The sequence below is a fragment of the Strigops habroptila genome, chromosome 4, assembly GCF_004027225.2.
Source record: "Strigops habroptila isolate Jane chromosome 4, bStrHab1.2.pri, whole genome shotgun sequence".
Taxonomy (NCBI): domain Eukaryota; kingdom Metazoa; phylum Chordata; class Aves; order Psittaciformes; family Psittacidae; genus Strigops; species Strigops habroptila.
In genome coordinates this window covers 16,379,706-16,394,901 of record NC_046358.1, presented here as the reverse complement: position 1 = coordinate 16,394,901, position 15,196 = coordinate 16,379,706, and the positions used below count along the sequence as shown (strand labels likewise).

Sequence of the window (15,196 nt, the reverse complement as noted above, 5' to 3'; positions counted from 1 at the left end):
AATTGGAATAAAAGCATTTCTTTAGGTTACTTTTACTTAGTCTTCAAATAATTGTATTTAATTTTGTTGGCAGAGGATGGTCTTTAGAATCAGGTGAAGGACAGGGGCAAAAAATAGTCCTGAGGTTGATGAGCTATGTAGTGGGTTACATTTCTATAGTGGTAAATTTGTGATAGTTGATGCCAGCCTGAAGGACAGTCATTGTGCTTAGAGCTAACAGTGTCTAATTACTTTTATGGTGTATAAGTCTTTTAAAATTGATCTAAGTAATAATGAGGAAATATGTTAATGTCTTTTGAAGAGAGGAAAACATGATTAACCCTTTCGCTGCCATAGCTGTGGGCACCTGTTTTTTGTAGACGTTTTTTCTTTGAAAGAGAAACTGATCCTTTTTTATTTTACTTACTGGAGTTCTACCGAGCTATGTTGTTAAGGTGCGTGGGCACAGACAAGCACACACCTATGAGCTCAATAGTCTGAATTGTTTAATAGTAATGATGATTAAAAGAATTATGATGATGATGATGCCTGTTGCTTAACCCATGTGCTGATATATTCATCATACATGTCAGCTCATTTGGGAAGAGAAGGCAGGAGGGACGAAGCAGCGCCAGCACGCACTACGGAGGACTTGTTCGGTTCCACGTCAGAAAGCGACACCTCGACCTTTCATGGCTTTGACGAGGACGATGCAGAAGAGCCTCTCTCGAGCCGAGGAGGTGGCTGTGGTGGCAGCTCTCCCTCTGCAGACAAAAAGGGCGGCTGCTAAAATAACTAAAAAGACACACAAACTTCGAGCGATTTGCTGTCCTTTTTACTACTAGGATTATTATCACCTTTTTTTTTTTTTTTTTTTTTAATTTTAGGTCCTTGTTTTTGGGTTTTTTTGTTGTTATTTTTGTTGTTTTTCCTGTGGGGTGTACACTGAAAGCACAAGCGTTTAAAGCTCTTGACAACTACTTTGAAGAGACAGAAGGTTTTGATTTTCCTGTTATTTTTTTCATTTTAATTTGTTTTTCTCCCACCTCCCCCCTTCTCTTTCTCTCTGGAAATGTAAAAGGTGGATTTAATATTTTTTTTAATAGTGAGCAGAGTTGATTTTCTTGTCTTTTAATATATATATTGGCAAACCACAAAAAATACAGATGGGTTGGAGAGCAGAAAGCAAACCCAAATAGGTTTTTTTAATTATTATTATTTATATATTCTATATATTATTAGAAAAACTACTTTTTAAATAAAAATAGAAAAAAACCACAAAAAACAAAAAAGCAATGGATGTCTACTTGATAATAGAACTGTTTCTAGAGAACCACTGTGGGCGGACTCTGTCGGGGGACAAAGAAACTCTCGATGTGATGGCTTCTGCATTTTGAGATTTTGCACTTACTGTAGCATGTGGAGTTTGGCTGCACTTGTCTTTAACAGCCTGAAAATACAAGCAGCACCATTGAAGACCATGACCTTGGGGAACACATTTCCATCCCTCCTTTGGACACCTTTACACTCAATAGATCTCTTCCTCCCTGCACCCCTTCATGTCTTCCTCACTCCGTTCTACTTTTTATTTTTTCCTTTTCCTCCACCTTTCACTTCATGGACAGCAATTTCCAAGCACAAGGATGGAATATGAATGGCAAATCGTAAACGTCAAAGACAAAACATGGAGGAGCAGAATCATGGAAGAAATTATATGGAAAAATACCTCACCTATACTTTTCTTTCCATTTTTAAATTTCAATTCACAGCATCTTTTTCCTGTGTTGCCCAGTTTTTTCTCTCTTGTAGTGTCTTGTGAGACACTTTGTTTGCTTTTCAATAGCTTCTTTGAAATAAACCAAAGCAATACTAATTAAAGTTCCAAGGGCAATGGAGAAGAGTGGCTCCCTTCCCAGCGACTTTCCCAGAAAGGAGGAAACATGCAGCAGGATTTGAAAGGTATGTCCGAGCTGAAATGTCTTTCACTCAATTGTGAAATCTCTGTGCCCTGGATTTTCAACAGACCCTTGACTGAGCTTTGTTGTAGGAGTAAGTCCCATGGATTAAATTGTGTTATGAGTATGCGTCACATTCACACCCCTTGTGAAGTTAATGGAAGTTCTGTGGGAGCAGGATCCAGCCTCGTTGTACAGTCAGAAGTGATTCAAAAGGGGTCAGTGTGTAGGTTGCACTTTACTGTCCTAATACAGTCAAAAATCTCCCTGAAGTGGGGGCAAGATTAGGTTCTAAGGATGTATTTTTACTAATGTGTGTAATACCAAACAGCATGAAATCATGACCTCATTTAAACCGAAGGCATTTATCTGGACAATGCCTAATCCTTAATCTGGAGCTGTGTGGTTTTAATACCAGAATAAAAATCTCAGCCTTGCAATGAAGATTTTGGATATATATTGTTCTAATGCACGAATGAAGCCTGTTCAAATGGATTCAATTTCTCCTGTTTCTTTTGCTGGGGTAGCACAATACTGCCTATGAGAGATCTCTCAATCCCCACCCTCCAAACCTTAAAAAAAAGAGAAAGGATATAGTCTCTTGATTTTTTTATTGTTCACTTAGGACATGGAATAAGCAGTGGCCAGATTCTGCTTTTAGGTACAGGCCTGTAAATCCAGAATACATGCTGTGATGTCTAGATTATGATAATAATCTGCCTTCAGAATGCTGTTTCAAACGGTTATAAAGTACCTCCGTGCGTTTATACCTTAGGACAGTGCAAGCCAGAGCCATGCACACCTGCTGGGAGAAAGTCTTGTTTAAGCTTTCCCCATATCAATAATCCTTTTCTGATGCTATTCTTTTCCTGCTGGTGTATTATAATTGATCAAGTGTCAAATCAATGATATTTCGGCCTAATGCTGTCAATGAGAAGTGTACTTTAACTGATAAAAACATTCATTCATTCATTCCACAACCAGTCCTTTTTTCTCAAAAGTAACGCAAGATAAATTTATGATACTTTGCCACTCTTCTGTATTTACTAAAGCCTCAAAGTTCAGATGGTTTCCAGAGGTGAGGCAAAAGCATACAGGCATCAGCTTTTGCAAAATCCTTGAAAGAGCTAGGACTTAGTTTGCTTATCTGTATCACTCTATATATATATGTGTGTGTCTAGGTAACCATATATCAGAAACGTATGTACACAGACACATACACACATATAGGTAATGCAAACATTAAAATAAAGAACAACAGAAGTCAAGATGGAAGACACTTCCCAACAAAGAATGGGTGGAACCAGCTCTTGTATGAGGCACTGTAGGCTCACTCATTCCATACTGACCCTACTGTAATTGATGAGTAGTATCCGTAAAGTCTGGTGGATTTTATCTAAATTTATGCTAATGTAACTGAGAGCAGAATCTGGTCCAGAGTTAGAGTTACTCCCAGATCTGAAAGAAACACCACAAACCCGAAATGTTACAGATTTTAAAAATGCAGTTCAAATTGATCCCTTTTGCTACTTCTGCCCTTCAATCCCTGCACTTACATTTGTGGCATTAGTATTCTATTCTCTCCCTTTAAAAAAAAAAAAAGGTTTTTCTTTCTCTTGCTACTCTATGACATGCCCATGTGAACAACAGGGAATACAGAAAGGGAGCAAGTACCTAGAAATGTCCCAAATCCACAGTAAACAAACAACGTAATTTCTTGCATCCATCCTGCACCTACCTCTTCTATCCATATAAGTGGTCACATCACATAGGTTAAAAGGTTAAGAAAAGAGTTTAAGTTTTGCCTAGTGTTCCTCAAAATACTCTGGTTGAGTATTTACCCAGCTTCTTGCATGCTGTTGCAGCCCATCCTGAGCTCCATGCTGCTGTGCTGAGTGTACTCCTCACAGCACCTGAACTAGCTAGCTGAAACCTACCCAGGTACATCTGGCTGAAGAACTCCACTCACTGCATCAACTGCAGAATAGGCATACTCTTAACTCTATTTTTTCCCAAGTGGAGTCCTTAACTATTGTCTTTTGTAAACCATGCCTAACACATTCTGGGCTCTTTTGGAATACAAATAATAATCAGATGCCCGTAATTCATTGAGTCTTGGTTTAGTTTCACAAATGCAGTTACAATAACAATGCATACAGACTTAATCCTTTTGCAACCTAACCACCCATCTTTGTGACAACTGAGTAGTGCAGTATCCTTGGAATGAAGCCACAACAGCTCACAGACTGCATAAGAATTGCCAGCTGACATTTGTCACAGATAGCATAGAAAAATATCTATCACTGTTACTTATACCATTAATGTGTATATGAACAGTCACTGGTTCAATCTAGTCCTGAGAGAGGAAGGAAGGTAAAATAAATTCATTGTTATGGAGAACAGAGTAGTTCTTGAATTCCTCAAGATGTCTTAATTAGACTGAGATAACCGACATGAGTTTAGTTCAGCAGGCTGAGAAGTGTGGTACTGACCATAGGAAGGCATCGATCATAGCGAGGAAATTAAAATGTAGAGATGAAAGCTAAAAGAGTACTTGTTTAAGCTAGGCTGTAAAGTACTGTTGATGGTGAATACTGAATGGAGTGTTGATATGGAAATGAAATATTCTCAGGGCAGATATTGCCAGAGTGAAGGCTGAGAACAGGGAAAGAAGGTTGGTATCTTGTAAGTTAAAGGTGAAAGCAAAGCAAAGGGGCTGCTGCATGAGACCCTCTCACATGGACAAGGGGAAGATGATGATGTTAATGAGGCAGAAAATATACAGGAGGAGATTTTGTAAGTGCAAAAAAAAACCCAACAACAAAACCCAACAGAAAAAGAAAAGCCTGGCACTAGCATAGCCAGGTCAGAAATGAGGGAACTGCACAGTGTCAATTGTATCGTCAAAGACATGTAAGTCCCAAACCAAACTAGGAAGGCATAAAGAGAGTTTTCAATGTGAATTCCAGGTTGTACCTGAAAAACACAGCCATCTTTGAAATCAGAAAGGAAAGTGATGCTCTGTATTCCCCAGTGATTTCAGCAGTTCAATAAGACCTGCTGTTCTGAGCTTCATAAGGAAGATCACTGAAGGCGCAGTCCTTCAACTAATCACAAGCCTTGCTCTTCCAGTCCTCCTCCAAAGGTGTCCTTCTTATTAGAGGAAGGTTAGCATAAGGCTGTCCAAAGATTCTCCTGAAACATATGCTCCCACACAAACCATGTACCAAAATGACAGCTCCAATGTGAAATGTGAATAAAGGGATGTTTCATTTCAGGCCCTAAATTCAGACTTTTCTGTGTTTAATCATGTGAGCTGTCTGCTCAGGCACCTTTCTACTGCTCCATACTAAGGGATTTTAGAGGAGACACATAATTTCCTGAGCCATCCTATGCAAACTCTGATTCACAGATGGGAGCAGGAGAAATAAGGAAGTGACGTGCTGCTTGAGCAGCTGATTAGGTAGAAGAAAGGCTATGTAGAGTGTGCACTGATCCTTAGCATATTCCCTTTTGTGGCACTAATTAGTTGGCATTTTAGCAGGGACAGACCTCAGCTCCTTCATGAAAACAGTATAAAATTTTAAGCATGGTAATATATATTGAGAAACTTTGAAGAAAATACAGGATTCTGGGATAACAGTTAAAAAGTAAAAGGAGACCATGAGGCATGTGGCAGAACAGGGATGGAACTGAAATCTGGTTTGCTTTACTTTACATCTCTTCCCTCCACCCGGCCACCCCCCATTTGTGTGGGTTGGGTATTTATTTCTTTTATATATAATGGTGCTTGGAATAACATTGTATATATGTGGTAAGGTCATAAATGATGAGCCTAGGCTGCTGAAAAAAGGGCCAGAAAGAACTTTGCCACTGGCTTCAGAAGGATTAGCTCTGGGCTTTCTTAGTTGTTGCTTTTATCGAATGAAACCTCACTGTTAATACGCTTGCTAGTATGGTGTAGACAAGCTCTGAGATGGCCATTTGTTTCCGCAGAATGCATCCCCTCCCCACATTGTTTTGCCTTTGAGCTTTTACATTAGTTATTCATTTTGAGTTTGCCATTTTACAGACCTCAGCTTAGGCTCTTGATTGAAGACAGAGACTCAGTTTGCTGCCTGCTGATGCATGGAGCAAATGAGAACTGCACCCAGGGAGTCGCTGAGTCTGGACTGTGCCGGGACACTGCTGTGTTCTCTCCTGCCTGCTTTGCCTTTCTTCGGTTAATTCTTGCAATGATGTTTTGAGATGGGCCCTAAAATTATAATTCAAATACCATCAAACTATGGAGCTTTCAAAGCCTGGCTCCTAATGCAATTTGCCTCTTCCCCATGGCAAGCAGTTTTACCAAACCAATTCCTCAAGCAAACATTGTATTGACCCCAATGGGAGTTGTCTTCTTATAAAAATGGCAAAATCTGCCCAGGGTGCTTCGTGCTGCAACATATGTAGATGTTTCCAATAAACACCCATTTCTTATTCTCTGTGATTTTTTCTCATTTCTATAAAATTTGTAGCTACGAGTATATGTAAAATATGAGGTACATGCATTTGTTCATGCTGGCATGTGGTTGTTTTGACAAACCCTTACAGTGCAGGAATGTAGCCAGGCTGAATTTTTGCTAACTGAGCCATTACAATAAAATCTACCAACCTTTGTTCTCTTTGCCAGATATCTACCAGAGTTGAAAAAACCCCAAACTCTATAAATACCATAGAATACTGAAATTGGGTCAGAACTATTTTCATGTCCCTGTCTGTATTTCCACAAGTGTTAAGTTACCAATTTCAGAGCAGACAAGTTGTAATAACATTTAGGAAAAAAAACCCCAGTTGTTGTGATTTCAAGTTCCGATAGCCCTGTTAAGGGGATGCCACCAGTTTGTATCTTTGAGTTATTCTTTTGGTCACGGGCAGCTCCTAAGTTTTTGGACCTTTGTGTCATCCAGAACTGATATGAGAGGTGTGGGGAAGACTTGGGGGGAGGTACTTGTATGTTGTGGAAATAAAGAGATTATTTTATCTCATCCTGCTCAGGACCTTAGCAGCATGTAACTTAGTCTGCGATATACAGTCTTTCTTCTATTTCCAGAAGTTACCACATTGCTGCCGTCCTATGCATTATCATTCAAGACTTCTAAAGATGTCTTTTGTGCAGCACTGCATACACTTGCAGTGCTATACAAAAAATTAGTAATATAGCAAGGTAATTAGAGCAGGATTTCATAAGCAAAGACCTTAACTTCTAGTGAAGAGACAGTTACCTACGCTGAATGATGAAGGTTGTTTAATTACGTTCACAGTAAAAAAGACTGACAGCGTTTGGTGCCTTTCTTTTGGATATGCTCCTTCATATCCTATTGTTTGCTTTGTATTCACCTGTGGCTCCCACAGTCAGTTAAAACTGAGTCTGTCAAGCTATTTTTTCAGAAAAGTAGAATGCAAGCAATGTTGGAAGGTTGTTTTGTGCTGCTTCTGTTTTGGTTTGTTTTGGTTTTTTTTTTTTTTCTGAACACTTGCTTTTCTTGTCTGTTTGAGTTTGCTTAGTTTTACTTTGTGTTGCCTTTCCCTCTGCAGTCAGCCGTGCCCTCATGGACTCCAGCATCCTTCAAGCAAGATATTTCAGAAGAAGGCCGAGAGAAGCCAAGATGCTTTGATACTTCTCCTCTCCTTGCCCTGACCTTCCATACCCGTGTTTCATCTGGCACAGGAGCCTGGACTGTGGGAAGTTGGCTGCCAACTGTTGAGAGAAGTTCTGGGGATGCCCTAAGCTGGTGCAATACAAAGAAGTTTTTTAAAGTCTTGATTTCACTTTCTTTTAAGCGTGTGTACAAACCCAGGTCAAACTGGAATTGATCTACAGTAGAACTGACTGAAAAACAAACAAACTGAAAAAAGACTTAACTATTTTATTTATTTTGATATTTAAGAAAGAAAAGAAGTGCTGAAGTTGCACAGTATTTTTGTTTTAAATACATTTTACTTCAAATTTTAGATGCAATTTTGTGAAGACATGAAATTTTAAAAAGCACTTAATGTAAAATAAAGACTGAATATTTACTTTAAGGAAAAACTTTTTTAAAATAATGAAAATAAAGATCAACTCTGCTCTCTCTCTTACTTTAAAGAAGCCATTCATACATGTGCTGGGTATCTTTGTTTTTTGCAAATTGGATGTGGTAAGTGATGTTTGTTCTGGTTTACTTTCTCCTTAATCATATTATCCTGTTAGATGCTTAAAACTTACTTTGCTGTACTGTGTTAGGCACAAATCTGAACAAAAACCCTGTTGAAATAGCAAAGATCAGGCTCAGTGGCTGGATTTTTTTTTGTTGCCAGATTTTGTGTCCCATTTTAAGGACTGTCTTCTCCCAGTAGGATTGATGTGTCTCTTCTGCACAGTAAGAGAGGTTTGCTCTTCAGCAACTTTGCAATGCTTCTGCTGAAAGAAAAAAAAAGGGTTTAAAAAGGAGAACAACTCTCTTTTTCTTAATTTTAGGTTTGTTTTTTTCTTCTTTGGTAATTCCACAGCTGATTGTGAGTTGGTTATAAGAAGAGTATCTAAATGTTCAGGTGCTCTTGGCATGGATCTTCCTATTGGAGTCAAGGATGATGCCATCTGTAGAAACCTTGTGTACCTTAGCCCTTTCTGAAGTGGTAGTGGACTTTGAAAAGTGTATAGGTGCACCCATATGTCAGCAGTAAGCAACAGGGCGACAGTTACTCAGCAGAAGAATGTGAGTTTCCACAGCTACAATCCTAAATTGTACTGTGAGGCAGCGGTGAGGGATGTTCGCATCCCAAATCCTAAGACATCATCTCAGTGAAATAAGGTGTTCTGCTTCTTACAAGAACTGGAGGATTTTGTTGGCTGCCAAATCTGCTCACAGTGGAAAGCACAGGACCATTCACTGTCATGTGTGGTACAGTCTCGTAAGATTGCAGGATAGCCTTGTGTCCTAGGAGAAGGGTATTGGACTTGGCTCTGAGATTAGCTTCTCCTCGGTAACAGGGGTGCCAGACGTACTTATTGGTATAGACGCAGGGTGCAGATAGAAAAAGTGGTTTTGTTAATGTGGCTTGTGTTGGGGTTTGGAATGAAAAAAGGTATGTCTGCAAAAAATGCATCCTGACTAGGTGAAGCTGCCAGAGAGCCTCATCCTGCATTGTTTTTCTTGCACACCTGAAACTCAAGCTCACCTTGTTGAGAGGTTTCCATGTGTCAGTAGCAACAGATTTGTCCTCTTCTCCCTTCCCCTTCTCCTGCTTCTTCCCAGATTAACATATAGGGACAGAAATAACCATGTGAGAAGTCTGGTAGACTTGAGTCCTTCTCCCACTAAGTTAAATGACAAAATTTATGTCCTAATCGGGCTTTTTAGCAGGATCATTTTGTTTTGTCATTTATTGGTTTCTAAACTTCCAGTGGTGAACTGCCTCCAGAGAAAAAAAAGAAATCAAATTTTATTTCATCAAAATATAACAAGACGCACAACTGTCATGAAGACTTGCAAACTGTAAGGTCTGTGTTCAGTTTGTGTAATATTCCTTCCAAATAAAAGTTCTGCTTCCAACGTCCCTACTGTATATTCCTCTGTAAATATTACTTTATCAAACCAATTCCACAAGGTCTTTTTTAGCGCAAATGATCTTTTTTAAAAAGACATTGTTGAACAACATACTTGTACATATGCTTTTCTAAGCCCTCCATTGTTTATAATACTCTCTTTGAAGCATAAAATAAAACTTCCTCCTCTATTGGTTTTGTTTCCCTTTTCCATTTTGTAAATTATGACTTTTGTCCCTGGATTTTGTTTTTTATTTCTTAATGAAGCATGACATTAACCAAGAATTCCTTTTCTTTTTCTCTTTTACTTTCTCTTCTCCATTCATTGAACTACAGAAACCAGTCCTGTTGCTTCCTATAGGGGAGGCAGGCAGGAAATAAAATACTGCTTTTGTGTAGGACTCATTTTAAGAGTGTGATAATAGAGGATGTCCCTAAGTCTGTTCGTATTTTAATAGCTTTCTCCATGAGATTAATAGAGTTGCATTAAGTTAATTTCAATTTAAAGGTGGAGTTTAAATTATATGAAAGCTTTTCGTATAGATTTTAGTGACATTGCCTTAAGGAGCCCTGACCCTGCCTACGCCATTTCTAATCTAGTCACTGGAGTAACTGAAAGTGGTGTTCCCTTTGCTGCATTTCACAGTGCAGACACGAACCCTCCCTTTCCCTTTTGGAATCACATTATCTTAGTAGTATGGTTATACAGGATGGAAACAGAAAGAGAGAATACTCTTTCAGGACAGATGCGATCTCTTTAGGAAACTGTGTGTCCTCTTCCCTAATAGACCTGCCGTCATTTTTATGAAGGTCTGTTGCCTTTCCTCTGCCTTCCCATCAATTTTTCTGCTACCAGTAGAGGCTATAGATGGCCCTTTTTACTTTGGCAGCTGCTTTCAAAAATAGCAACTGAGGTGTTGTTTTTAGGTGATTTGATGTGGGTACAGATCTTTTTAGAGTAGTGAACTGCCCCCTTCCCTTCCAGCAGATGAAATGGCAAAACTGTCCTAAAGAACACATCAGAAATTAATCCAGTCAGGCAATACAAAAATTGTACAAAATTGTACAAATGGGCTCCCACCTGCCTAATTTTTAAGTTGTGTGTGTCTGTGACTTTGCAGCAGAGAATGAACTATTCTTGCTCTTCTTTCATCTTCTTTCCCTATAAAGTTTTATTTTTCACATATGTAATTTTAATTTCCATTAGTGTTTTGTTTCTCCATTCTTTCTTCAGATGAATATGACTTGACAACTTCGTTGCTTGCCTTCAGACTTAACCTTTACCTGTGCATGGCCTTTAGCCAGTTCATTGGAGGAAGGAGGAAACCAAAAGGCAGTTTTGGCTACCTTTGCTGTCCTCAGTCACTGTGGCTCTTGGGAACCTCTCTGGGATCTGATAGAGCAGCTTGTGGACTCCTTTCTGGATGGTCCTCAGCTGTTCTGTGGCTAAAAAGGTCTTTCCTTCCTTTTCACCTGTTGGGCAGTGAGGACCAGAGGCAGCTGAAAAGGTGAGGTAAGATGCTAACTATTTCTGAGCTGTACTGAGAAGGTAGCTATGATGCTCTCCTTAGAGCACATACTGAGTGACAGGATTGCTGCGTTTAAAGCCCCTCCTAGCAACTTCCAACTTCCTTTCTGTGATTTGCTCTCAGATATTCTTACAACAGTCTGAATTGCAGGGCTACAAAACTACTTTTCCATAGGGATTTCTCAGGGGGCAAATAATCTTCTTTTCCTGCCCCATAACGGAGAGGAAGGAGGATATGTGACGACAGATCCTGAGCCCCTGGCCATTGCTGCTTTTGTTCTTCTTCTCTTAGCTCCTCTTGAGCTTTCTGCTGTGCTGCATAGGATAGAGACCCAGATGGAGGTTGGACCGAGGGCAAAGCTGAACGCTGACAAATCAAAGAAAGGGAAGTCGAAGAAAGGAAGGAAGGAACCTGCTTGTGGCATCAGTGCACTTTTCTTTTTCAGTAGGTCACCTCCTGTTCTAACTCAGTTGTCATTTTCATTATCCCAAGTATGATGGATGCAGAGAGCAGAGCTAGACATTTCTGCTAAGGTAACCAGGAGTGAAAGTGTATGTTGAAATTGACCTTTATGGATGTCTGTCAACACCCTGTTTGGATGAATGGGATCCTCCCTACCACAGCAGAGCTATTGTTGCAGGCTGTCAGACTCCAGAGAACAACTCTGTATAAGTCTTCCTCCTTTGAACGTTTTTTTGCCTTTTTTACTGTTGTTTTGGTTTGGGTTTTTTTTTTTTTTTTTGTTGAGTTTGTTTGGTTTTTATTTTTTTTTAAGCCACAGTCTTGGAGATAGTAATGTTCTAAAGGAAAGTTTTAATTTTGCAGAAATTATCTGAACAGGAGAAAACCCCACTGTTCCCTAACTCCCAGAGCAGATTTAATAGGAAGGTATCTTGTTTTCCTGTCTGGAGAATTGTTGTTGATCATGAGAGTCAGACATGGCAGGAAGAGGGATTAAAAATGTCTGCCAGCACTGTGGCAGCTAACGGGTGCCCCCAAAGCCAGGTTTGCCTGGGCTGAGACTGAGTTGAAGGCTGGCAAAGCTGAGGGTTGGAATCCTGAGTTCTCTGGATGGGCTGGAAATGGCTTTGGCTTCTTTGCTTTAACCCGAACTAGAATATTGCACCGGTTTAAGATTTATTCCAAGCTTTTGCCTGGAATCGGGAAAGACAAATTAATGTGGTTAAATTTGTATCCTGGAGCTGTGAGCCCTACTTGTAATCACAGATCCATCAGCCTACAGATGGCTAAACCTTTCTCTTTAAACCCAAGATTTTAATGCTCATTAGCAATGATGTGAACTTCTTTGTACCCCATCTCATCCCTACTGTTGAAGACGGCTGAGTAGGACCTCAGCTACACAAAGAACCCATAGCAGAGCACGTAAGAAGTGGCTATTCCCTTAGCTTTGGCTGGGCTTGTCCAAATTTGGCTTGATGTGTTTAACATGTCCATTGTCCCTTGGAAATTATTGTAAAATTGTATTTCCTTTGCTACACCAAAGCTGGACATTTGCCACTGTTTAGTCCTATCTTTGGTTTTAATGATTTAGAGATGATATCCATCCATGTCATTCAATTTCACCACTATATATTTTAGGACCTGAATGCATATTTTGCTTTTTCAACAAATGCTCTTGCTGTGTGAGTTAGAAACGTTTACTGTATCATCTGTTGTTTGATGACACTTTGTCTTTGCAACCTGTAATTCTTCATGATTCCATGGTGCGTGCACCATGATGGGAGAAGGATGGGACTTACCTTTAAAAAAGCACAGATTCATGGAGCACGGTGTTGTGGCTATTATTGCCTTCCAGGATATAATTACAAACAGTTTTGTTTAATGTTGTCTAGGATAGCTGTGGCACCTCCAAAAGGCCTACAAACCAACTATGGCACTGCTATAGAAAAGGCAACACACTTTGAATGTTGAAGCTGTGTGGTGGGCTGAAGCTCGTGGAACTGCTGCTGCATGTCTGAGAGAGGCTGCCGCTGTGTGAAACTTGGAAAGGGGTATTCCTTCTTTGGAATCACAGCTGATGCATGAAACCTCTTGAGCAGGAACAGATGTAGCCAACCTTCAATGTCTTATTCTGAGTGGGGTTTTTTGGAGTGGAGTTTCATTCCTCAGTGCTGTTCATCTTCCATAACCAATTCTCAGTAAGACCTTCTAGTTTATCTCTAGGTTTGCACAGGTGTTGAGAGTCATTTTTTGCTTGGACCAAAGTCCCTTCTCATTACGTTTTTTGTCTTTGCTGTTAGTGTCCCGGTGTCGGTGGCTTCATTGTGGACTGCAGGAAAAAAGTGAACATGATCAAATCTTTCAGATACAGCCTTCTTTTTTTTGGAGCAGATTAGAGATGTTAAATGATGATGGACAGAGTTTTGTCAAGTGTTGCTGAAGACTTGGCTTATTAATTTGGATTTCTTTCATTAGCCAACAGCCATTAACTTCTTCATATAATGATTTCAGGAGTCAGTATTGAGGCCAGCTCTCCAAGGTGAGAGAAAGTCATTGGACGGGAAATAGCTGAAAGTTGTGCTGTAACTAAAGTGATAGTTTTATTTTAGTGTCACGTAGCCAGTGAGACATAGCTTCCACGTTCATGTAGCACTTTGTATGATGGAGTTTACATGGGGTGGTTTTAGCCTATGTTTGAGAAATCAGTTATCCACTGTTGGTACAAATGATAGTTGCTTCACATCAGTGCTCTGCTGGGAGTGACTTAAGTGTGCTATACAATGACAAAGTCTTTCCAGCCCTTTCCTCAGGCTCAACAACTTGATTTATGGTGCAGTGGATTCTGCAGCTGGATCTTGGCTCAGAAGTCTCATCCATTGCTGGGATATCTGGGCTTGGATTTTGTAAAGAAAGTTCCAGCTCTTCTTAGGTCTTTCCACACCAACTGTGTCTCTGAATCTATCCATCAGCCTGGAGGCTGAAGAGAGTTTTTAACTATCCACAAATCCAAAAATCTCTCAAAATTGAATTCATATTTCTACTCTACTCTTCAGACATCCATATGGTCCAGAGCCATGTATTCCATCACCTGGAGAAGAGGACCTTCCCTGGGTTAGCAGTTTCATTTCCCTTGCCAGGCCAGGTCACCCTCTTCATCAATTTGCTCTCCAAGACCCCTTCCTCATTTCCATTAAGGGTGAGATTTCACATCCACACCCATTAGATTCCTCTGTGACTGTTTACATATTTACATGTCTGACATTATGTGAAGAAGAACCAGCCCCCATTAGGCTCAGTGCAGCCATCATTGAGAATTGCCAAACATCTCATGGGCGATGGGATCCCACCTAACAGTGAACATTGCAGGTGATGAATGCCCTCTAAGGTTGTTAAAGGTGAGAGGAGTTGCGGTGCCCAGAACCTGGTCAGACCAGCCTGTAGGGGAGGACTTTCCAATCTCTGCCATAAACAGACCCACCAAGCAACAGGCCCACTAACCAGTGTAGCAGCCAGCTAAGAGCAGGGTCAGAAGACTGCAGATCCCTGTAGTACTGTGGAAGATCATTTTCTGGCATTAAATATGATTGATAATATTCTACTTTTGTATAGGCTCTGTTAAGCAATTCCTCTAGTGCTGAAAAATAGGACTAGTGAACTGTTTAATGAGGAACATTGTTGTCCATTGCTGGGGAACTAGTTAATTTCTTGTTTCATCTGATGTGATGTTTAGCAGCTATGAAGTATTGGTTTTGCAGGCTAAAGCATCCAAATTAATAATGCTACTCACTTGTTACAGGTTAAAGAATAACCTGCACTTTGACTTGGCTAATCTTGGGCAGAAGGTCTGGTGAGCTCTGGGAAACTAGATCACAGATTTAAATCTCGTGTTTTTCCAGTGAAAAACAAACAAAAAAATCCTACTGTTATGGTGTCTCTGGCAGCATTTTGTTGGACAGTTACTCAGAAAGGCTGTTCAAATAACTGAACTGAAAAATACCATGGTGAGGAGAAAAGATTTGGGTTTGATTTGAAACAAAACGCATTCTCTTTTTCTCAATGAAATGACCCTTTCTTACTGCCAAGTGTGCGCAGGCTTGAATGAAACATTTCACTTGCGAGTATTTCTTCCCTCTCTTAAAAACAATTCCATCAAGCTCACTTTTGAAGCAAGGTACTGCTCCAAACTGAAATTCCAACTTCTTGTT

General features: G+C 39.9%; 1 protein-coding gene across 5 annotated transcripts in view; it reads left to right on the top strand.

The window, feature by feature from the left end:
- DPF3 (double PHD fingers 3) overlaps positions 1-15,196 on the top strand; it is a 170,789-nt gene that overhangs the window by 135,018 nt on the left and 20,575 nt on the right. For 2 of the 5 annotated variants that reach the window (XR_003990791.1, XR_003990790.1), the window contains 2 exons: positions 573-1,938; positions 7,512-9,692. The exons of 2 other annotated variants lie outside the window; for them this stretch is intronic. Coding sequence is in view for 1 of the 3 variants with exons in the window: in XM_030481233.1 (XP_030337093.1) it covers positions 7,512-7,591 (80 nt within the window). In the remaining 2 variants the exon portion in view is untranslated. Of the gene's footprint in view, positions 1-572; positions 1,939-7,511; positions 9,693-15,196 lie in introns of those variants that run through there. One more of the 5 variants, XM_030481233.1, reaches the window with a different exon arrangement.